The sequence below is a fragment of the Gopherus evgoodei genome, chromosome 13, assembly GCF_007399415.2.
Source record: "Gopherus evgoodei ecotype Sinaloan lineage chromosome 13, rGopEvg1_v1.p, whole genome shotgun sequence".
Classification (NCBI taxonomy): domain Eukaryota; kingdom Metazoa; phylum Chordata; order Testudines; family Testudinidae; genus Gopherus; species Gopherus evgoodei.
The window spans coordinates 18,229,574-18,253,775 of NC_044334.1; the positions used below are offsets into that span (position 1 = coordinate 18,229,574).

Below are 24,202 nucleotides of genomic sequence, written 5' to 3' on the forward strand. Positions count from 1 at the left end.
ATTTGGGTTTCCCCATTTAATAAACATTATTGTGGTAACATCAGCCAGATTTACATAAGACCTAGGCTTTGTTTCTGATTGTTTTTGTGGGGCTTTGTTTTTGTTTATGATGTTACAAACTGAAGTTAAGGGGAACTTGCAACCTAAGTTCCACAAAGCACAGTGCAACATTTAAAGAGAAAAGTAAACAGAACTGCCAAACATTCAACCATTTTCTGTCAGGACAGGAATATATTTTCTAAGACATCAGTTTGGGGGAAGAAAATTAAATGAAAAATTAAATGAACGCACGATAGTGGGAACTGCAAGGGAAAAGAAGAAATAACAGCCACAACCTTTTGAATTTTAAGGGCAGAATATAAGTCTAAGATATTTTTGATAAATTCTGACAAGAAAAAGAAACAGCATCCTTTAAAGTATACTGAAGCAGTGATTTTTAAACAAAGAAAGCAGAACTAGAACATCTTAAATGTTTAATCCTTTCTTTACAGGTTACCTAGACCACTTTTGATTAAGAAAACTGTAGAAAGTTAGTAACAGCCACAAGTAAACACCAAAAGGTGGCACTTGTCAATTTTCCATAGAGTCCTGCTTTGTGGTGTGTCTGAAATGCACTGCTCCGGATCTTCTAACACACGTTGCTGACATCAATAGTGTCAGATTTTAGTCCACTGGTCGCTTTTCACCATATTTCTTTGTAAACTCTTCAGCGTTCTTACAGAATTTTTTACGGTCCTTAGAGTATTCTTCAGCTAGGTCAGCCCGAAGGGGGTGCTCGGGCTGTGGGTCATTCACCAGTGCTATGAGGGACTGGATTACTGTCAAAAGAAGTACAAGTACTGTCAGTGACGTGAACATTTAATTTTTAAATAGCCAAAATGTAAGTGATGCACTAAAAATAAGAGTTTAAATGTGTTAAAGAATGACCCTATAATCTGTATGCTTTCCAAAAGAGAGACCAATACATTATATAAACAAGTACAAAGCAACTGCACACAGTTCACAATTTTAGTTTGGTAGTGATTCTGAATTCGTAGTTCATCTCAAGAAGGAAAAACTGGAAGTCGACACTAGAAAACTAATAGACAAATCCCATACAGCTCAAAGTGCATTCCAGATTTTCTGGCTGAGTGACTGGCGTGATTGATGAAATGTATTTTATCTAGCTACATATGGAAGAAACTACCATTGTAACAAATAACCTGGTCTAAAACAAATACAATAAATTGGATATTCTCTCACTTCCTGAAACAATTTCTATCATTACTCCAACATGAACTGCCAAATATACCTGCTGGTGAAGATATACTTGATGAACAAACTGGTAATACTTCAGGGTGATTCTCACCCCAGTATTCATGACCATGCTCTAAAACAGTCAGTCAATGCTCTTCATGAGAAGTGTCAGTCTTAACTAACCACATTAAACCAAACTAGCCAGGGCACTCAAATGATGGACTTGGCATACTGCTGTGAAATCTAAAGCTACTTTCTTTTTTTTTATGTTCTTTTGGCCATTAGGAACTAATTAGCTAAACTGACAGGCTGCAGCAATCACAAATTCTCATACTGTACTACACTGTGTGCAATCATTAAGAGGAGCATGCACAAATGGAAGGTAGGTTATCCGCAATAAATATCTTAGATCTACAGAAAATAGGTGTATGGAAAAAAATTAGAGGAGTTCACTGACATTCATTCATAATACCCCAATCCAGTCAGATTTAGGGGTCTCAAACAATATACAACATTGCTCCCGTGCTTTTCAGGCAACTATGTCAAAACTTTATTAACTGCATATTTTCCACATTGATAACCAGCTGTCATATGGAATGAAAAGCAGCTCTCTGGAATGTTTGGTTATAAAAATCATTTAAAGGAAGCTTCCTTCCCTCAACACCACAGTTGCTCGATAAATATAGTACCTATATAACAGAGGGAAGTCTCTACTATAGTAAGTACTGTAGAACACTAATCTTGCTTCTCTCTACATCAGTGGTTTCCAACCTGTGGTCTGTGGACCCGAGAGTCCGCAAACTATGTATAAATTTTCCAACCAGGTCTACACCTCCATTCACATTTTTTTAAGGGTCTGCAAATGAAAATTACTCTATATTTAACAAACAGGAAGTAATTTTCTAGTAGCAAAATTCTGAAATGCCCTGGATGTCAGAAGACTCTAGCTAAAAGCTCACTGCAGATAGACAACTGTTACTTTTTGCTATGGGATTATCAGAATCTTGCAACAATTATCCTGAACTGCAAGTTAAAAAAACCAACCAAACAAAAAAAACCCCATCAACCAAAAAACTACTCAAGACTTCCTGGGAGGAGGAAAAAAAACACTGAAAAAGGAAACCAAGGGAAATAAGTGTAATAGGATTAAAACAATCACTGGTTTTACAAAGTTTTATAGATTAGCTCTAGGTTCACTTTTATATAGTGTCAAAAGCGAGCAGGAGTTTTGGTAAATGGAACCAAGACACATTACACATGAGGGTGATGATCAAGAGGCAGGTGATCTGACAATTTCGGGCAGCACATTCTTGGATATCAGATACATCCCATGGAATATAATATATAGGAACAAAGGCTGATTAAGATTTGTTTTTTAAACACCTGCTCTGAAATAAGATGGATAAAGTGTCAATTGCAAGTTTCTTGGGGTAGGGACCATAACTTCCTCATTGTTTCGTACCCAGACAAGCACATCAGTAGTGCCGAATGTCAAAATGAGCTATGCTACATTGTCAAATAGTGGAGAATAAACCTAGAGAGAGAACACACACAGTAAACTGACCACTACATTCCTGTATTTATAGTCAAACCCCGGCCACCAATTTTAAACAGGTCTGTTATAGAAATAACACTGGTTAAATGAGGATTCCTGCCCTGTAATTATTTCTACGAATGGACATTGGCTGGATGATGGTTAAAGCTATGATTTTGCCATAGGCAATTAACAAAAATTCACAGAAGCTGTGACCTGTCAATGACTTTTACTAAAAATGTCCATGACAAACGGAGAGAGAGGAGGGTTGAGCATTCTGCCTGTCCTGGCCGGGAGCTGTGGCCCTTCCCCCACCCAGTGGCTGGGAGGGACCCCCTGCCTGTGGCAGCTGGGGAGCTGCAGGGGATCCCCTGCCACCTGGGAGCTGCAGGAAATTTCCCACCGTGCAGGGAGCTCTGTGGGATTCCCCCTAGACTGGGGAGCTCCAGGGGTCCCCAGCATCCATGAGGACTGGGGAGCTCCAGGGGATTCGCCCGCCACCCGCAGCAGCTGGTGAGTGGACGTGGATACTCCACCACCTGCGGGGGGATCCCCGCATCTGCAGTGGCTGTTGAGCTGCAGGGGACCCCTGCCATTCTGGGTCCCCCGCAGCTCCCAGCCACCACGGGAGATGGGGGTACCCTGCAGCTCTCAGCTGCTGCGGGCTGAAGTCATGGAGGTGTGCCTGACTTCCGTGACCAAATCATAACTTTAATGATGGTGCATGAAAGACTATCATGAATATGTATTATAAACAGAGTTTGAAAAAAGTGGTCTTGATAAGTTATATTTTATCTATGATTTAAAGTACTGAAAGAGGTTCCTCACGTACAAGACATATCACTCCCATGTTAAATATGTTGACAGTATAGTCCCAACTACATTGTACAACAATCTTTACAATATAACCTATTGTGGTTACAACACAGCATCCTGAAATGGGCTACAGACTCTTGTAACATGTTGCAAAGGCTGTAGCAAAATTCAAGGGGCATGGTTAAAACACAGTTCAGTCTCATCAATACTATACGGATGAACCATATTATAATCTTGTGGGAGGATAACTGTGTTTGGACATGTTTTCGAGAGTTTGGAACAGCCTCAAATTAGGCTACAAATTACTGTTCTCCTGCAAGCACATCATCTTTCTTCTTCATACCTCCCAACTTTAAATTCACTCATATTTCCCCATGCTCCCCTATTCCCTCAACTCCACAACAGCATCTCAGCAGATGAGGATTTGGACTCTGTTCATCACTCTGGCATCCATCACGTCATTTCAGAGTTCACCAAAGTGATTACTAGAATACTACATGTGGTGCTTCTGCCAGAGGGTGTAACACACTGCATTCACATCACTCTCCATCCCTCGCCAACCTGGGAGCAAAGAACATAGCTCGAGACCAAAACTTGGATCCCAGTAGGCTAACCTATTCCTCCACTGCTAAGGTAGGGGCTGGCTTACACGTGCTTACCTTAAACTAGAGTTGTTTAAATAAAGTATGAGAAATGTTGTGTTGATATTGGCTGGTTTCACAGTTGACTTAAGAGACTGCTGCATCTCAGAGCTGTTGCCATATTAATGCTTGCATACCAAGCCATATATCAACACCACAATATGCCACAGCTCCTCTTTCACACACGTTACATAATTAAATTTAAAAAATATTTCACACACACAAGTCAGGCCCTACCATGGTATTAAGATGAGTCTTAACAGTAATTCCATCACACTACACATGTATCTTTTTTAATATTAAGCAGCTGTAACCCTAATATGTAGTATAGCCTTAAGAGGCACACTTAGTATATGAAAGGTGGGATGAGTTGAGACCCCTAACTTTCCCCCTTCCTGACATTTGCGTGTTTAAAGCTATCCTGATATTGCATTGAGTGATGTTTTTTTTCCTTTGGTTCATGCAGACTTTGAAAGTCACATCTCACAGCACAGAACGGGGATGAGTAAGAGTGCAGGGGACTGGACTAGATAACCTCGAGGTCCCTTCCAGTCTTACGATTCTATGATAAGAGGAATGTACACCTCAGCCAGACTGCCATATTTGGTTGCAGACAGTTTTATGCAAGGCTGGGCTAACAAGCATTGAGTTCACATTGTGAAGACTCTTTGCCACTGCAAGACAGAAACTGAATTCTTTTAAACACAGCTTAAACATGCAAAATGCAGCAAAAATGGTAGGATCGGAAAAGTTTTTTCACATTCCTGCTTTTAAGCCATTTTTATTTTTTCCCCTGATTTTAAAAGAGGATTTTGCTATTTTCAATTATTAGTATCAGTTGAAACTGCTGAGCAAAGTCCAGGTGTAAGACCAAGTAGAGAGACTGGATAGTTCTCCTTTTACTCTTCTGTACCAGGCAGCAGACTGCTGAAGTGTCACCTTAAGTTTTTAGCAGATGCACAGTTTTAACTTAAATTTTTCCCCAAGTTTGGCTAAAGGGCTATTCCTCCTGGAGGACTCACCACATAATAGATTTGGTGGCTTTTATTTGGCTATTTAAGTTACTGGTGGGCAAAAACACCTCAATTATTTTCCTAAATCCTTCTCTGGGCTGAGATCAAGCATAGTATTAGGAAGTTCTGAGTATATAGAAGTGAAAAGGGGAAGTCAGAGATGTAGGGTTTTCATGGACATCCACATGTATCTACAGTATTTGGTTCTGTCAACACACAGTTCATGGCGAGAAACTGACAGATAGGGGCTGGGAGAAGGGAAATTTTTGGTCAAGGATACCTGAACAGACTCTGCCTCTATATAAAAAAAGCTCTTTGTGGTCACTAAAGCTCTGATGAACGATAGAATCTCTCTATTATTAATTTGGGTTTATAACACTAAAAAAAGCCCATATAAAAAAGGAGCTCCCTAACAATAGTTATACTTACAATAATCACCCAACAGCGTTCAATAACAATATATAAACCAATTAGCTCTGTCAGCAACAAACGAAGACAAATTCTCAGCCTGACAACAAATGGAAATAGAAAAGTCCCTCAAACCAAACCGTACCCTAAAATGTTTAAGGTCTTATCCATGAGACCTCCACACTGTAAGTCTCATAGTACTCAATTTATCATCTTTTAAGAACTATGAGAGGAGCCATCTTTGTTAGGATTTGAATCTGTAATTCTATGGTTTCTAGGTATTTCAGACCTAATGCTCTGATCATCAATGACAGAGCTCCACAGCAACACATGCCAAGTCACTGCATTATCCTAACGTATAACTGAAGATCAACTACCACTGATTCATTACATTCCCAGAGGGAGAAATCCATTGCACGAACCTACAGACAACGGATATATTGGGAGATCAGCTACCAAACAATAATACGAAGCATCCGTTGGCTTTAACCAACACAGTTACTTGAGATTAAGTTCACCATACACAGTGTCTTACCTTGGTCAGTTTTGGTTGCTGGCTTCCAGTTTTCAGCACTAATTACTGGCAGACAAACCTGCCCCTTTTCATCGATATTAGGGTGATAGATCTTTGTTTTAAATGTAATCTTAGGAGGTTTGAATGGATACTCTGCTGGAAAGTTTATTTCGATTCTGAAGGCTCCCTTATCATACGGAGGATTGTCCTGCAACGAGAAGACAGAACATCAAGGGATTTCAGACATCAGAACAGATACATTTGAAGGGACTGTGTGCTATAGATCTCAGTCTTTTGAATGGTCCAAGTTTAAGATACACTGTTGTCTGTATAGGCCTGCAAATCCATTCACATGTCTAGATTTAGGTTTATGTGCCAGAAATCATCAAAACCATAATATTCTTTTGCAAAGGGGTAACAGTGTTTTATCAGTATCTGTATTTATCTTGAAAGGAAAATAAAAGCCACGCATGTTATGGCAGCACTGAGGGGTGAAAGCAGAACTTTGTGACACTGATAAAAAGGCCTCCAATCTCACAATTGTTTGTTATTCCCAATTTCATAAAGGTTTTCAAGTCCTTTCTTAGATATCAATTTTCTTCCTCAAGTTTTCGGTTTCTGTCTCTAAACCTAGTTATTTCATTTCTCCCAATATGGTGGTACAAACAACAGAGCAATTTGACTTGTCAGGTTTCCCTCTATGTTCTGAGAGAATCTTTTTGCTTTAGCTGACTGCATAAAGTCTACTGACCATTCTTTTTTTTTTTTTTTTTTTTTTTTACACTAAACATAGATATTCACTGCATCTGCTGATGAGAACACTAAACTCATATGCAGTGTCATGTGCCTTTCATCAGATCATCCTGGGAGGAGTACGGTGAGAGGACTATGAAAGTAGGGAGAGTGATTCTTCATGCTGAAACTGAACAAGACAATGCTCAGAAACTGATAGCAACTGCTGCTAGACACTGCAGTCCTAGTTTCAAAAATGTTTTTCAATTACTTTCTGAGAAACCCAGAAGAAAAATCAACTTGCTATTTTTAGAGTTTATCAAAATATAACGTTTTATACTGCAAACAAGGATTTCACAATGATAAAACTACTCAGGATAATGGGGAAAGAGATTCAGAATAGCTGGAAGTGAGTTTTTACTCAGCATACAGTTTAACTTCCTCCACCTAGCAGCCAGTCAGTTCAATCCCTTTAATCGAAGCCATTCTAGAAGTTAAAAATGAGCTCTCCAGTATTAGCATCTTTAGGAAAACAACAACACTCTACAGGGAAAGGAAAACGGCATTATACCTATGGGGAGAGATTCTATGTTGTCCTCAAAAACAGAACAGAACTCACAACGCAGGATGTGGGGGGGTGAAGATGACTTTAAGCCACTTTACATCCATCCAGTCTTCTCAAGTGACCCTGGCATAATTTAGTCAGCCTTGAAAGTTTGTATAACTAACAACAGCATGCACAGGGTGTCCTGTGAGCTGTAGTGCTGCCTGGAATCTCTGCAACACTTCATACTGTGGCTTCACCCCAGCCCACATACACTCTTGAGTCAGGGCTTGAAAATCTTTCACAAATCCTGTGCTGGCCAAATCCTGGCTACTTTATACAGCTATAACCCTTATTCCCAGCATCAAGAGGTCAGTGCAGGGGTAAGGATCTGACTCACGAAGTGGAATTAAAAGATTGCATGCAAAGAGTTGTTCATCACTTACACTTTAACATGAATGACGGTAATGCTCACTTTGAATATCTGTGCTATACCTTTCAATCCCCAAAAGGCTATCCATTGTGACCAGTATTTAAAAAGAAGATTCAGTTTATGATACATCAATAAATGTATTTTACAAGAGCACATGGAGTCTCAGACCAGTGTTCTTTTATGTTTCATATGTTGAAATTGAAACAAATATAGTATAGAAATTCAGTGACATGGATAAATTTATTTCAATGTATAGAACACGAAACCATTTTATCCCAAAAGTTTTTTTTTTTAAATTAATGTCTTGTTATAAGTCATGTAAAACAAGCAATATAAACACAAAAATCTGACACACACATCTGTAGAGGAAAAACCCAAGATAACAAGCTGTCTTTGACTTGTTTCACAACCGAGTGACTGCTTATTTCTTTAACAATGTTCTAGAACAAATCTAGCAGGCTGGGCTACTTCTAGCACTGTATCCTCCACAACAACCTTAACTGAACATTACACAAAATATCACTCAATAAGTCTGTCTACTGCATATGCCAGATCAAATCTCAATTGTACATCAAGCATCAGTTCTAGAAAAGCTGTGGAGAGGGGCTGCCCAGAAGGGAGATTAAAAATACAGAACTGGACAATCAATAACTAGCCAAAGCTAGTTGAAACACTGATTATTTGTTTTTAAAAGTGCCAACAATTATTCTGAAAAAAAAACAAAAAAACCCACACACATCTGGTACTTCAAAACCAAATTTAACACCAAAAAGATTTCATCTGTACCCAGATTATGTCTGCCAATTAAAAAAAAAGTTTTTCACAGTGTGACAGCTGAATTTCAGACAATTCTAGACTAGTTAAGCAAAGAAAGAAGAGGAATATTATTTGTATTGATTGTGTCCTCCCTTTAAATGGTGACCCAAAGTGCTTTTGAAATACATACAAAAACTTAAGATCCTTAATACATGTAGATTCAGTGACAAAACATTTTAAAATAATTTTCCTCATAATCATGCCAAAACACGATTTCAAAGTTCTGTTTCTCCTGCAAAAGCACGTAACAAAAACCTAAAGCTGTCTTTGGGATGCAGCTCCCTGCAATTCTGTTTTTGGTGTTTGTGATGTCATGAACCTTTGCAGAGGAAAGTATTCCAAATTCAAGTCTTAATGAGCAGAAATCTTTATTTAAAACAGACCATTTTTAAAGCTACATATTTTCTGTTAATTTCTTTTTTAGCTCAAACATTTTGAGGTTTTGGTTATTTTTAATTTGGTTTTTAAGGAACAGATCACCATAAAATGTTTTTCTTTAAAAAGAAAGGCATGCTCTCAGCTTTATACTGATTAGGAAGAATGCCCAAGCAGTAAAATGCTATACAAGAGCCATAAACAGTGTTTTATTAAAAATATATTATTTAATAGAAATCTCCTCTCTAAAGTTCATATCCTGCTCACTTTATTCACAAAAGAGGCACCAAAGACTCAAAGGGATTATTTGCATCAGTTGTTCTACAGCAGGGGTCTCAAACACGAAGCCCGCAGGCCATCTCCTCTCCTGCCTACCTCCAGGTCAGGGGTGGGCAAACTACAGCTGCAGGATTTCCTCCCTCGAGCCCCGCACCACCCCCTGAAGCAGCTGGCATCACATCCCTGCAGCTGAGTGGGGGTGAGGGGGGAAAGGGAGAAGCAGAGGGCTCCGTCCATGTGTTGCCCTGGCTTCCAGGCACCGTCCCCCCGCAGCTCCTATTGTCCGGGAACAGGGAACCACGGCCAATGGGAGCTTCGGGGGAGGTATCTGGAGGCGCAGCAAGCAGCATGCCGAGCCCTGCGCCCCCCCGCCCTCCCCCAGGGGCCGCAGGGACATGGTTCCAGCTACTTCCCGGAGCAGAGTGGGGCCAGCAACCTGCCCTGGCCCCAGTACGCGCTGCTGCCACCCTGGAGCCCGAAGCCTTCCTGAACCCACCCCCGAACCCCCATGCCCTGAGCCCCCTGCTGCATCCCACACTCCTTCTGCACCCCAATCCCCTGCCCTGAGCCCCGTTTGCACCCCAACCTCCTGCTGCACTCCAATCCCCTGCCCTGAGCCTCGTTTGCACCCCAACCTCCTGCTGCACCTCAACTCCCCGCCCTGAGCCCCCACCACACACCTCATGCACCCTCTGGGGGCAGGGAAGGGGCGGAGTTGGGATGCGGACTTCAGGAAAGGGGTTGGAATGGGGCACGGAAGGGAGGGGAAGAGGCGGGGCCTAATGGAAGGGGTGGAGTGGGGGCAGGGCCGAGGGCAGCGAGGGGCTGTGTGTCAGTGATATGGCCCTCAGGGCCAATGAACTAGCCCCCATGGCCACATGGTCATTTGAGTTTGGAACCCCCTGTTCTACAGTGTTTCAAATCCAAAGGATCAGCAAGAATCTCGATGTAGCACGCATGATCCATGTTCAGGAGTGGCTTTTAACTAACAAAGCCAGCGGCACTGCAGAGTTGATGTTGAAAGTCTTTATGATCACATGCAGATTATATTTCTCTCCAGCTTTCTACTGCATCTAACCAAAAGGGAGCATTGATGTCCAAGTAGCCCAACTCTCCTTTCCACAGACTAGATGCAGCTGTTCATCCAGGAAAGTGAACACAGAACTCGGTAGTGGAAAATGCCCAAAATAAAGAAGGTGAAAATCCACGACTTCAGACAATCCAATAAACTGGATTCCTTCCTTCCCCTTTCCAACAAATCCCTCTCTATTTGACTCAGGGCTTTGGAGCTGTGCTCCGGCTCCACTCCAGCTCCAGGCAAAAGCCTGCAGCTCCACTGCTCCGGAGCTGCTCCAGCTCCATTCCAAAGCCCTGATTTGACTAGTATAGTAGTAATTTACTTTTAGGGTTTGTCTAAACAGTGGGGTAATGTGGTCTACAGAGGTGTGCTTTCTAAAGCGCTCTAACATATCAATTTATCCCTGTGGATCCTGCTGGTGCACACTAAAGGTTCCCTAGTGAGCTTTCACATAATACAAGAGCATGCTGTTAAAGCATACTAGCAGATTCTACACAGACCAATTAATGCACAGCATCTTAGTGCATCTTAGAAATCACACCCCACCACTTCTCTTTCAAAGGTACAAAATCACGGGCAAGGTTTTTAAAAATGGATACCTAAAGTTAAGTACCTAATCCTCATCTAAATGCATAAATAAGTGGCCTATTTTCCAAGAGATGCTGAGATTTTTAAAACTCAGCACTTAGAGCCTAACTGAAAATACCCAATCTCGAAAATCCAGGCCAAATTGTTTTGCACACCTTGGACTCCAGTTATTTTTGTACTGCCTGCACCAGTTTAAGACCTCTTAATTTAGGCCCATATTCATGGACATAAAAAGCATACTAGCCAGAGCCGTTTTAAAACAAGTTCAAAATTATTCCTGCCAAAATGAGGTCAATATGTTTTGCCTGGCTACTATGATACAACCATAACTGCTTTAAACTCTTATCACCATATCACAATGGCCAGGCAAACTATGTTTACACCAAATTAGCAGGAACCATTTGAAAACTGTAAAAATAGATTCACTAACATGATCTAAGTGCCAATATACACAAAGCATTAGAGCTTTTGTATTTGCTTAGTCTAGCTGTTTCAAAACAAAAGATTCTTTACATGTTACTGCGTGACCTACGAATTATGGGCTACCTGCACATAAACAGATACCTGGAAAATAGTAGTGTGCCTACATCTAAGTTGACAATAAGTGATTGTTAAGCAACTTAAATGCTCAAGTCACCTTACAACAGTGTTTGTTTTATAGTCTACACAGCTTTTTAAAAATCTCATTAAAAATGCATTATGCCTTTGAGAGTTAGTAAAATTCTTGAATAAAATTTTCTGAATTGCCTAAGCAACTTAGAACGCTGTGACTATAAAACAATGCCATCTGGGGACTATGACACTTCAGTTAAACATATTTTGTTTACAAACTAACCTGTTACCATTGTTAAAAAAAAACGGTGTTATTTTAACATTTTAAGATTTAAAAAGTGTCTGTACACTAAAGAAGCAGGGAAACAACATCACAATATAACTAAGGCCCCAATCCTGTTCACATTGAGGTAGTTGCAGGAACAGGTCTAAAGTTTTCAAGCATCTATCTAGGTACTAATATGACACCCATCACAACAGCATTGGAGCCTCTCCCAACTATCTATGGATTTATCCTCACAACACCTATGTGAGATAAGGTAATACCTACACCCCAATTGTCTCAGAGGACAGGAGATAAGTAACTTGCCCAAGGTCATGAAGGAAGGAAGTCTGTGATACAGCTGAAAACTGAATCCAGATCTCCCAAAATCCACTTTAGCACCTTAATCTCAAAACCTCCTTCCTCCCTAGAGACTTCTAAAAAATGTCATTATGCATCACATACAAACCTAGGTTCCATTTAGTGCTGGCAGAACTCAATTTTTTCTATTTTTTATTGTTGAAAATAATTTATTTTTTTTTAAAAAAGGGTTTTTTCCTATTTTAAATTATTTTTATTTTTACTGTTGTGGGGAGTAGGGCTGGGGTTAGGGCAGCGCTAACAGCAGGGTTGCAGGGGGTTTCCTATGCAGCTGAGGGGCCCAAGACACCAGGTACATGGGAGACTGCAGTCATCCTGGCCCAGTGGAGATCTCCTTCAGTCCTGGCCAGGGTAAGGATTAGCCCCAGGTCATGAGGCAGGCCCCACTGCTGAACTGTTCCTGCTTGGGGATGGCTCCCATGCTCTGGGCTGGTGAATGAACAAGTGGGGCTCTGACAACAGAGCTGCAGAGGGCTCCCTGCAAGGCCGCGGGGCCAGTGACAATGGATCCCTGCAGGCACAAGGTGCGAGGAAAGCTGGGGTCCTGGTGGGGCATAGCAGAACCCCCATCTAGGACTGCAAGGAGGAACGAGGAGGAGGACAAAGACGATTCCCTGGCTCTGTGGGAGGCCATCCCACTGCTAAATGGCTCTTGCCCAGCAATGGAGCCATTCAGCAATGGGGCGGCCTCCTCCCTGGCTGGGGACAATACTGATTCCTCGTCGCAGTCCCGGCCAGGGGTCTCTAGTCTGCCAGGCCAGTATCACAGCTTTCCCTACATCTTGTGCCTGCAGTGATTCGGTGTCACCAGCCCCACTTACTTACTCTCCAGACAGGAACGTGCGAGCTATCCCCAGACAGGAACTCTTCAACGACAGGGTGGTCTCCTGCACAGCCAGGAGCTTGAGGTCCTGCTTTGCAATCCTGGCCAGGGATCTCTGTGCCAATGGGCCAGGATAATTGCAGCCTCCCCTGCACCTAATGCCTGCAAGCATTGGGTGTCACTGGTGCTGCAGCTGTCTAGAGAGCCCTCTGCAACTCTGCTGTCACACAAGTAAGGGAGTGGGGCTGAGACAGCAAAGTTGCAGCGGGCTCCCTACATGGCCACAGCACTGGTGATACCCAATCCCTACAGTTGCAAGATGTAGGGAAAAATGCAGTCTCCTGGCACTCTCAACTGGTGTGTGAGAAAGCAGGTCCGTGCTGTGAGGCTGTTGAGGGCTCCCTGAACTGAAGCAGGAGCCATTCGGCAGTGGGTTGGCCTCCCCCACAGTCAGAGGCTTGTCGTCCTTCCCTTGCAGTCCCAGCCAGGGGGCTCAGCTCCGTCCCCATTGTGGGATCAGGTGAGGCGCAAAGAGCCCTCTGCGGCTGGAACCACCCACTCACTCCCCTGACAACAGGGCTCCAGAGTACTCCCCGAATGGCCGGCGGGACCAGCGACACTTGATTGCTGCAGGCACAGTGACTGTTACCAATTGATTTTCTTTTTTGTCAATTTCAGTGCATCATCTGAAATCAACATTTACCAACAGTTATAAACTAAAACTGAATCCTGCTAAGCCTAGTTATTTTTATAACCAGTAAACAACAGGTATGTTTTCAGTGCAACCATTCACTGGATCTTTTCTTCTTCAAACATAACCAGAATAACCGAAGTATTGTTTTATAACAGCAAATAATCACCCATTTGTCAAGGTGCAACAATTATATAATGGTCACCTACAGTACTAATAGACTATGGATTTGAGAGAGTTTTTTCCCCCTTCAACACAAGTCATCACCAGGTACAAATGGTCTGTGGATTGCTTTAAAGAACAATGTAAGTGTTCTATACTCACAGGAACAATAAGCCCTTGCCAAGTCAATAAATTAGCTTCATCAACCTGGATATTACGGAAGTTTTTCATTCCACATTTGCGGATTTCTTCAAGCTCCTGAAAAGCAAGCAGAGTGTAAGTATACATTAATAACTGTAATAAGCAGCATGTTCATTTATTTTTTTCAAGAAACAGAGGTGAAAATGGGTTCCTTTGTTTTATATTAAACGAGGTTGTGGTCTCAGAAGTCACATAACTAACAAAACAAATTGAATTCCTGCACCTATAAAGAATCAAGGTTATCTAGGCCAGGGAATCAAAATCTTTATTTCTTGAATTAAGAGATATGCCATGAAGCTACAACAGAAGCATGGTTAATAATATTGCATCGCAGCTATACATTTTATTTGCACTTTTGTTACACTTACTTATATATCAGATATTCATTTGTTTAAAAAGTTTATTCTCAAACAATTTGTGGATTGAGAATATTGTATCAACTTGCTAGCTACAAAACAAGTAACAGATGTGTTAGGATTTATTTACATGAGAAAGCTACACTGGTTTATTTAAAGGTATTATTTTAAACCAATCTAATTAAACTGGTACAAACCACTGTGTGGACACTTATTTTGGTTTAAGATTTAAGCTAAAATGAAATATGCCCATTTTAAACCAAAATAAGTGTCCACACAGAGGTTTGTACAGTCTAATTAGATTGGTTTAAAAACCAATCGAGTGCACCTCCATCATGTAGGCAAAGCTCTAAGTTAAGGCTGAAAACAAAATATAAAGTTAACAGCAATATTATAGCCATTTGGATACTTACAACCTTCAGGAATTGCGATATTGTTAACTAACTGCATGAGCTAAGAAACTATATTCTCCCTTCCTTCAAAAATTTCTGAAAGAAGGATGACAGGCCTTGTGAGCCAAAATGTTATTAATTTTCAGTGAAAAATAAGCCAATTACATACAAGTGTACACGATATTTTAAGAGAGTCTAGGTCAAGGAAAACAAACGCTATGTTTATTTCCTGTGTTAATAAATACATCAGTAGTTTACAAAGGGCACTCCCAATGAAACAAAAAACTACACTTATTCTTTCAGAACTAGAGCGTTACTCTGGCATAATGAGTAAATGAAGTTCAACAGAAGACCAAAGTCCAAACTCACATACAACATACTTAAAGGTTCATTTTCTAGTGTATATCAAAATAGATATAAGCACAGCTAAGGAGCATGTCCAGAACATAAGGTTCAGACTTGTCTTCGGGACACTAGAAATGACTAGTTAGTCTGGTCCCCTGGCTCCACGGCCATTAAATGTACCCTAACTTGTTTGATATTACAGAAATAGGGTTTTTTGTGGTAAGATTATGCCTTAGAGTATGAAGTCACACATCAAGAGTCTCATGGATTTCCATTCATAGGGATACGCTAAACCTAAATCACGCTGTTCAGTGGAAGATAACCTTTATTAGCAGCAGCAATAAGGCATCACGTGTCCATTTTAACTAAGAATCTAGTACTATGCTAGGTATTTAGTTTTGGACACAAAATACAAAAGGTCTCAGTTCAAAAGTGCAGAAGATTGTGGTCATTTTCTGAGAGGCTCGGAAGGTATGTAAGTAATTCAGCTGCGTTTTCAGCTGGTTCATTTTTGCTGCACGTAGCACTGTCAGAGTCACAATGAACTACCCTTTTTCATAACCCACAATTTTAAACAATGAAGCCCATTCTAAACCAAAAAAAACTTATGGGATATCATGAAAAGGGCAAGTTACAGAAATAGATAGATCACCAGCACACATTTAAAGCAGAACTTACGCATGACTGATGCCTGCTCCCACAAAACACAGATGGATAGAAAAATTGTTTATTTTAGACATTATCTAACTCTTAATAGAGGTTTATATAATATGTTTAATTTATATTAGTTTCTCTCAAATGGATCCCATTAAGGATCAAAATCACATTGTGCTAGGTGTTATATAAAAACCACAGGAAGATATGGTTCCTGACCAGAGAGCTTACAATCTAATACATATAAAACAGATGAAGTAGTTATATAAAGACATGTTAACTATCAACGTGATCAGTCTCTTTGTCTGTCAAAATAATTAACACATTTAAGTGTGGTAAGCTTTAGAATGAAAAAAAACAAATGAAGTTAATTTAAAGAGGTAAACTCTCACTTTTGTTTTAAAAACTTGACATGTCTGTAATGTGGTTGATTTAAGAAATGCAATAAATACAGTGCAGAAGTTAACTGTGATCACCACAATTTTATTAAGCTTTGTATGTAACCAAAGAAAGTTTAAATGAACCAGCAAGCCTCTCTCTGATTTCCTTAAAATCCTTCACTCAAAGTTGAGAGAATTAATTTTTTCCCCCAGTAACCCTACTGGCTCTGCAGCGCTTCCATCTGAAATGACGTATAATAGTGACACCCGTTCAAGAGACACCCCCCCCCCCCGCCTCATCAAGTATCACCAAATATCTGAGCCTGATTCTCCACAACCTTTCACCTACTGCAGCAATTTCTACTTATGCAAAGGAAGTACAAAGTAGGTATAAAAAGTTGCCAACTCAGACTAGAATATAATACATATATTTTAAACAGGCATGGACTACACAAGGTGCAAGATTGTGGAGAATCAAGTCTTTGAGCACAATCCTACTCTGCCTTTACTAGAAGGCCATGTCCATTAGACAATGGTTTTGGTCAGTCCCTTGTGTGGCTGCTTAAAGTTTCACTTTATACTCAAAAATTACTCATTGAAAGTAGCACTGTGAGGTTCCATATTTATTGCAAATCGGTAACTTCCATATTAAACTTATTCAGCTTAGAGGAGGCTTTTTGCTTACTGACTCCCCTGCAAATTCAACCAGGAAACTGCAAAACAAACTGTATTTATTCCTGGCAGTGCACTGCCAGGAATAAAGCTATTGTAACAGAAATTTAGTTACTTTTGTTGATGAGACACAATTCATAATAAAATATTAGCACAGCCAAGGCAACATAGCTAATGAATAAAAACATACTTTTGTCAAAGAAGAAAGAAAATATGATTCTGCTGAATGTCCACACACAACAGGCTGGTAAGAGGTAGTACCATGTTCAGAGTTAGAAAAATGACTCATTTCACCTTAAGATCACTGACTCTGAAAGGACAAAAAGGACTTTTGGAAGTGAGAGAATGAGGCCAAACATGCATTTTTTTCTAAAAGAAGTCTTAAGGTTAGAAATGTAGCAAGTAGCTGAATTCCCATTCTCTCCCATCCCCTTTAATGCTGTTGTTTTAAATAATGTAAGTAAGTGACTAAGAGAGAGTGCACCAATAGCTAGAACATAGAAGTGGGAATGCACACTCCTAATTCTATTTCCAGTTCCGCCACTGACCCTGCGTGTGACCTTGCTGAATCAGATTTCTCTTTTCTAACATGGAGATATCTACTTATTTTATAGGGATGTGTTGGGACTTCAAGTCTGTAAAGTATTTTAACATGTTCAGATAAAAAACATAGTACAGTATATAAAATGGAGAACATACTATTTGATATGTAATATTTAATCTTCAGGTACAGCACTAAAGGGACGTGATCACAAAAAGCATTTAATATTTTTCCTTATGTATGTTACATTACTGAAAATGAAAAAAGTACTTCTCACCACTTATGCTGTTTGAAAGCAATACATTTCAAATTCAGCTTAAAATTAAAAATTCAAAAAGCAAAAAGTAAAAGAAATGCCACCAATTTGAAATCTAGCCAATTAAAACAAGTTAAAAGTCATTTCAAATACTGTGCTTGCACCTCAGTCCTTCTGCCAGTTTGTGATTTCATAAAGATGTTTAAAAAAAAAAAACACGACAAAAATGATGGGGCTGCTTTCTGAAAAAGACACACAAACAAGGAAAAACAACTTCAGTCCCAATCCTGCAAACTCTTGCGCATATGAACCATCCCAAGACTGGGGCCTGCCTCAATGATTGTCTACACAGGGAAAACAGGGAAACTGACTATACACAAAGGGTTTAAACCCAAAGCCCATTGAAAATCAATGGAAAGACTCTCATTGACCCCAATAAGCTTTGCATCAGGTACAATGCAAATAAATTGAACAGAGAAAAGATATTCTGTAATCTGTTATTTATGAACAAGAGTACGTAAACAATTTCTAAACATAAGTGTTTTTATGATGAATATGTCCCTTAGCCAGTTTTAAGAAGTTGATCTATTTCAATTTCTGGTTCTCTGGTACTGCAAGGTAGTGTTTTTATAAAAAATCTTCCAATTTAAATAAAAAACCATGAGAATATTTAATTTTCATAAAAGCTATAGTTAAGGCTCCATTGAAACATTACAATTTTGTGTTTTCATGTATTCTTTATTTTCTGAATAGTTCTTCTTTCAAGCAGAAAGTTTCTATGTTTGATCTCTGCTCAAAAGTGAAGTTTGAGAAATATATGGTCACCCATTTCTCAGTTATAAAACCACACTGTTCTCACTCCTGCTGTAAAATGTGCAAGCTTTTTTTAAAAAATACACCAACACGAAAACAGACAAAGTTTGTTTCTCCTGACTAGCTGTTACTGAGGAGTAAAGGCCAGAACAATTAAGAACCTACACATACAAAGTATCAACGCTATGAACTGAAAAAAATCTGATTAAAAATACAAAATTCTCAATAAATTTGGTGGTGTTATACTGTTTACAACACTAAGGCATAATGTAAATACATGCATCAACATTAATTACATGGGTGTGGTTCTGAGATTTATTTCACTGTGGAGTTCATTGCTTCATAAATGTTTGACTATGCAACTGAGAGTACACAAAGAAAACAGATAAAAATAATCTTCCTTCTGCCCTTCCTCACTTCCTTAAAATACACACAAAAAGCTTACATTTAAAGAATATTAATTATACTTTTTAAACGTTAAAAAAAACCCAGGAAATGGAAACATTATAGGCCTAATAGAAACCTTTACTTGGCCATATTATAGTTGGGACTTCAACAGGAGCTTTACCTGAGGAAGGAGTGTCAGATACTGTCCCAGAGTGTCTTCTGGACTACTAATTATATTTTTAAGTACATATCTCTATATACAGTAGTCCCAACCCTATTTAATAGAAGTACAAGTTCCATACATGGTATTTTATTTTAACATGATATATATCTGCAAAGACAAGTAACATGACCACCTTTGCCATATAAGCCTCCCTCCCATCTTCAGTTGTACTCCCAGCTAATGTCATCTCTCCATCCATCTATCTTAGGGTTTTATACTGTTGCCCATCACTGTGGTATCCAAATGACTTCCGCATAAAATCAGTAGCAATAATAAAAACCTTTATCATGGACACCATGGAGTCTCTGGCACTCCTCCCTTTCTGGGATCAAAACTCTTCTTGGGGTAGGGTTTCTGTGGTGTTGGTGGGCTGGGGTTAGTAAGAGTTTGGAAATAAAAGGGGTGTTTGAATTTTGAGCACCAGCTATGGTGTAAAAACGCTCTCAAAAGGGAAGGCCTTACAGGGTTTCCGAAGACAGACTCCAGATTTAGCACATCTCTTCTGAAAGACTGTTCCATAGCTGGATCCCCTCGACAGAGAATGTTTTGTTGCCAGCTCTCACACGCTTTGAGATCTGCATTGTCTTAGAGGAGCACAGCTGTCACAGTGGCTCATAGATTAAAACTGGGTCTTTGATGTACTCGGGACTTAATCCGCTAACTGCATTTGTTATGATAAACCTGGGGCCTGATCCTGTAAAATGCTCACGCAAGTAGCCCCAATGACTTCAGTTAGACTATTCAGATGAATGAGAATTTGTGATAAAAGGCCCCTATCTTCTGTTTGTACAGGGCCTAGCACAATAGGACTCAGGCCCACAGATACCACCACAACACCTCCCTCCCTGTTTTGAATGTTTATGATTGTAACCACACAATTGCATTTGTGTAAATTTCAGTATGTCATTAAGATTTGTAAGTTATTAAATATAATTTTAGAAAAATCTGATTTTTACTGGTAAATATCAATTTCACTGTCACAAAAAACCCAACATATTTCAATCAATAATAACTAAAATGTATAGCCAGGCAAAGAAAGAAAAATGCTGCTTGAGAAGAGAGTCAAAATCCAGGGATTGACTTTTGAATCAGACTTGTTACAAATGGACTAAGTGGACTAGTAAAAACAGCTATGATTTGTTGATTTAAGGATATTTACTTTGTATATTTTGACATATTGACAATTTGTATTTTAAGTTCTAAAGCTTGAGTTTTTTGGATCTCAGTGTCTACTGTCATTAAATAATCTTCTGATTCCCCATAGTTTCCTGCAACTGAACATTTAAAATGATAAAAATAGATAAAAGTGCTTAAGACCCATAATTTCACAAATGTAAAAAATTAAATTGATAAAAATCTAAAAAATACTCAAAACGAACATCAATATTATCTATTGAAATTATAACAAATACAAATTGAATTCTGCCAAGACTAAATAAATACTGGCTCTTAATTTAAAGAGAGATCAGTTTTCCCATGTAAAGTCGGGATGATACTCCAATCTTCCATACTTTGTCTTGTCTATTTATACTGTCAGTTCGTCACAGCAGTCCCACCACCTACAGCAGGACTCTGATCTCAAGTGCAGCCTCTTGTTGTTGGTGTAATACAAATAAATAACCATGATCCACTCAATGGTTCCAAACTCCAGCACTTTTAAAATAAAACTATTTCCATTCACTTACATCCTTGTTCATGGGAATGTTATATTTTGAACAATCTGCAGGAGGTTCCAAATTTATTTTCAGTTATTAAACAAACTATATTTAGTTCAAAGATCTGTAAGAAAATTCAGAGATTTTAAAAATTATTATTATTATTATTAACAAGTATGAAAATACAGAGCTAAAATTGGGTTTCCTTTGAGGTTTCAAGCATTCATTACATTTTATGACCCTAAGCTTTGTTTAAAAAGTATAATGTAAATAACTGAGAAAACATCCAATTATCATCACTATTAAAAAAAGACAGACAGACAGACAATCTGTTTGGCACTGGAACACTTACAGGTGCAGTTTGTGGTACAATGGAATTGTACTATAGTCCAAAATCCTGAAACTGGGGAGGAGTGATGGGGGTGAGTAATAATATCTACTAATAGTGGTGTATAAGAAGGTAATTTCTGAACTGTTAAGAGCATTATGCAGCTGCTGAACTCATGGGGAAAAGTTTCTGATTACAATTCATGAAAACAAAACAAAACAAAAATGAAAGTAAAATCTAGTAACAGATTCTCTATTCTCACCACCATGCTCCCCAATCAATCAATGTTTGGCCACAAATTTCTTCTAGAAGAGACCTGTCTAGGTGCAGACAGAAGAATCAAATACTTCAGAAAACTAACATCTATATACTGTCTCTGTAAACATACTGCAGCAATACCATTAACGCCATAAAATGTAGCAGAATGATAACTAGCTTTGGTAGATACTTAGCGATATTAAATATTGCCTCTGCAGCCTTCCAAATTTTTAAGATTATATTTTTTTGCTCCTGTTTAGAAATGTACTAGGAGTATTTATATACATTTTTTACCTTACAAAAAGGTTAAAAGGCTATATATGGTTCTGAATATGAAATTCAATTTCAAATGAAACAGAAAAGCTAAGCTTATTAAAACATAAAATAACTACTCTTGTTCATGTGAAATAGAGCAGATTCTTATGCTGACATTTGCAACAATAGCTTCATATGTGGTAGTATGAGATATATTATTAAAAATAGAATATATCAAAAAATAAACAAAACTACAAGTTAGTTCAGTCTCACCAAGGTCCTTAGGAGCAGTTTACGTTCCTCGCTGAGGTTATGGATATTATCTTGTATGCATGACTCTGCATTAAAGGTGTTCTACTGTTAAATTACAATCTACATTCAGAACAAATTTAAAATAGCAAAGCTAATCTTAAATGAAATCAATATTAAACTATCACAATTCTCTTTATCATTATAATCCTCGGGTACTTTTGAATGTATGAACTATGCATCTGTGTAACTCAAGTTTCAGACCCCAATCCAGCATCTGGCTGGACAAGTATAGAACCCTGTGTCCGGGTGGAACCTCGCTGATTTCAGTGAGGCTCTGGGGAGGGCTCCACCTGCCTGAAGCCAGTTTCAGGATCAAGACTTAAAGGAACAAAACTAACAGAAGTGGCACCAAACTTCTCTCCCATCAAGCACAAGATATGTAAAAAATGAAGAACATTGCACAACATTCAGTTTGGTACCTGCATCTACGTATCATGTGGTTAAATTATATCATCTATCTGATTTAGGTTATAAACACCTAGGTGCAAAGATCATAGTATGTTCATACAGTACCAGGTACACAGATAATTGTTACTGTCCCACTAGGTGCTATAAAGTGTGGCAGATCCCTGCCCTGAGTAGTATGCAGTCTGAATTGATGATAATGATGTCATTCACTACATAAAAGGACACCATCAGCTCAGGATTAAACAAAGACTGTGAATGGCTAGCCAACTACAAAAGCAGTTTGTCCTCCCTTGGTGTTCACACCTCAACTGCTAGAAAAGGGCCTCATCCTCCCTGATTGAACTAACCTCGTTATCTCTAGCCTGCATCTTGCTTGCATATATGTATACACACACACTTGCCCCTGGAAATTTCCACTACATGCCTCCGAAGTGGGTATTCACCCACGAAAGCTCATGCTCCAATACGTCTGTTAGTCTATAAGGTGCCACAGGACTCTTTGCTGCTTTTACAGATCCAGACTAACACGGCTGCTCCTCTGATACATAAGGCTGTAAACTTCTAGGGGCAGTGACTGTCTTCCTAGGGATCGGAAAAGCATCTTACACATTGTGAGAGCTACTGCAAGAGAACAAATAATAAAGATACAACACTGAACAACAAAATAGAATAAAAGTATTAAATAAAACCATTCTTAAGTAAAAATCAACCACCACAGGCTACAGCCACTCTTTACACGATTATACACAGGTCAGAAGGAATAAAGAGGAAGAACCCAGAAACAGAAAAGGATTTGTGTCTAAGGCAAACTCAGTGAAGTAACTTCTGAACCCAGGTCCATATTTCAACTTGATAAACCAGCCATGTCTCCCTCACATGCGGGCCAGATTAACGCTAAAAGCACAAAAACGCCTGAGAAAAATAAAGTTAAAATAAGCCCGGAAGGGGGAAATCCTCAGCCCATCCCAGTCGCATGGTCCCGGCGGGTCGGGGCTCCGGGCGCTCGGGCAGCACTGCAGCCAGTTCGGGCTAATCGCCCCCATCCCGGCGAGCCCGGGGGGAGAAAGCCCCAGCCCCCGGCAGGAGCCAGGCGGCATTTCCTCCCGCACCAGCTTCCTCTTTGCTTAGTCACGGCGGGAGCCCCCTCGGGGAGGCGCATGGCCCGGCGCGGGGCACCCCGGGCGCCCTTCGCTGGCTCCCCACACGGGGCCAGGCGGCCGCAGGGGCTCTGGGACCCCCCGGAGCCCAGCCCCGGGCAGGGCGGGCGGAGCGAGGCCCCTCCGAGGCGCGGCCTAGATGCCGGCTGTTCCCGTTCCGGGCTCCTCGTCCCGCGGGCTGCCGCGGGGGGAGGGGAGACTCCCCGCGCGCCCCCAGTCGGAGGGGCGCTGCCCCCCAGCACGGAAGGAGCCCGGGGCGGAAGCGCCCCCTCCCCAAGCCACCCCCCGCTCAGTCCTTCCCCGGCGCGGCGCTGGATGTTACCTTCATCAGCCTCCTGCTGGCCGCCATCTTGGATCTGCTACTGCTGCCCCACAATGCATGGCGGCTGCGGGCAGGGCGGCTAAAGCGCTGCGCTTCCTGGAACGGAGGGAGGGGGAAGCGAGAGGCTCCTGTCCCCGGGCTGCTCCCTTCCCTCCGCCCAGCGCCCGCCTCGGGGGGCAGGAGAGGAGACGACAGCCCCTCCAGGGAAGGCTGGAGGCTCCCCACCCCCTCCCGTGGAGAGCCTGCAGCCCTGGGCAAGGGAGAGTAAAGACCCCTTCCCCTCCTAGGGGGTCTGTGTCCTGGGGACAGGAGCGAGGGTCCCCCCCCCCGGGGGCCTGCATGGAAAAATGAACTCCCCTCCCCCAGACACACACTGCGAGTGAGAGCTGCACACTCAGTGGAGGGGGGG

The 24,202-nt window shown here is 40.6% G+C and overlaps 1 protein-coding gene across 1 annotated transcript; it reads right to left on the reverse strand.

Moving 5' to 3' along the window:
* Position 1: 1 nt before the first annotated feature.
* UBE2L3 (ubiquitin conjugating enzyme E2 L3) lies at positions 2-23,876 on the reverse strand. The gene is made up of 4 exons (XM_030582702.1): positions 23,794-23,876; positions 14,041-14,136; positions 6,184-6,370; positions 2-818 (listed from the first exon to the last, which is right to left on the reverse strand). Exons 1-4 carry the CDS (start codon positions 23,818-23,820, stop codon positions 664-666), a joined length of 465 nt encoding a protein of 154 aa, XP_030438562.1. The 5' UTR covers positions 23,821-23,876; the 3' UTR covers positions 2-663.
* Between the last annotated feature and the right edge of the window lie 326 nt (positions 23,877-24,202).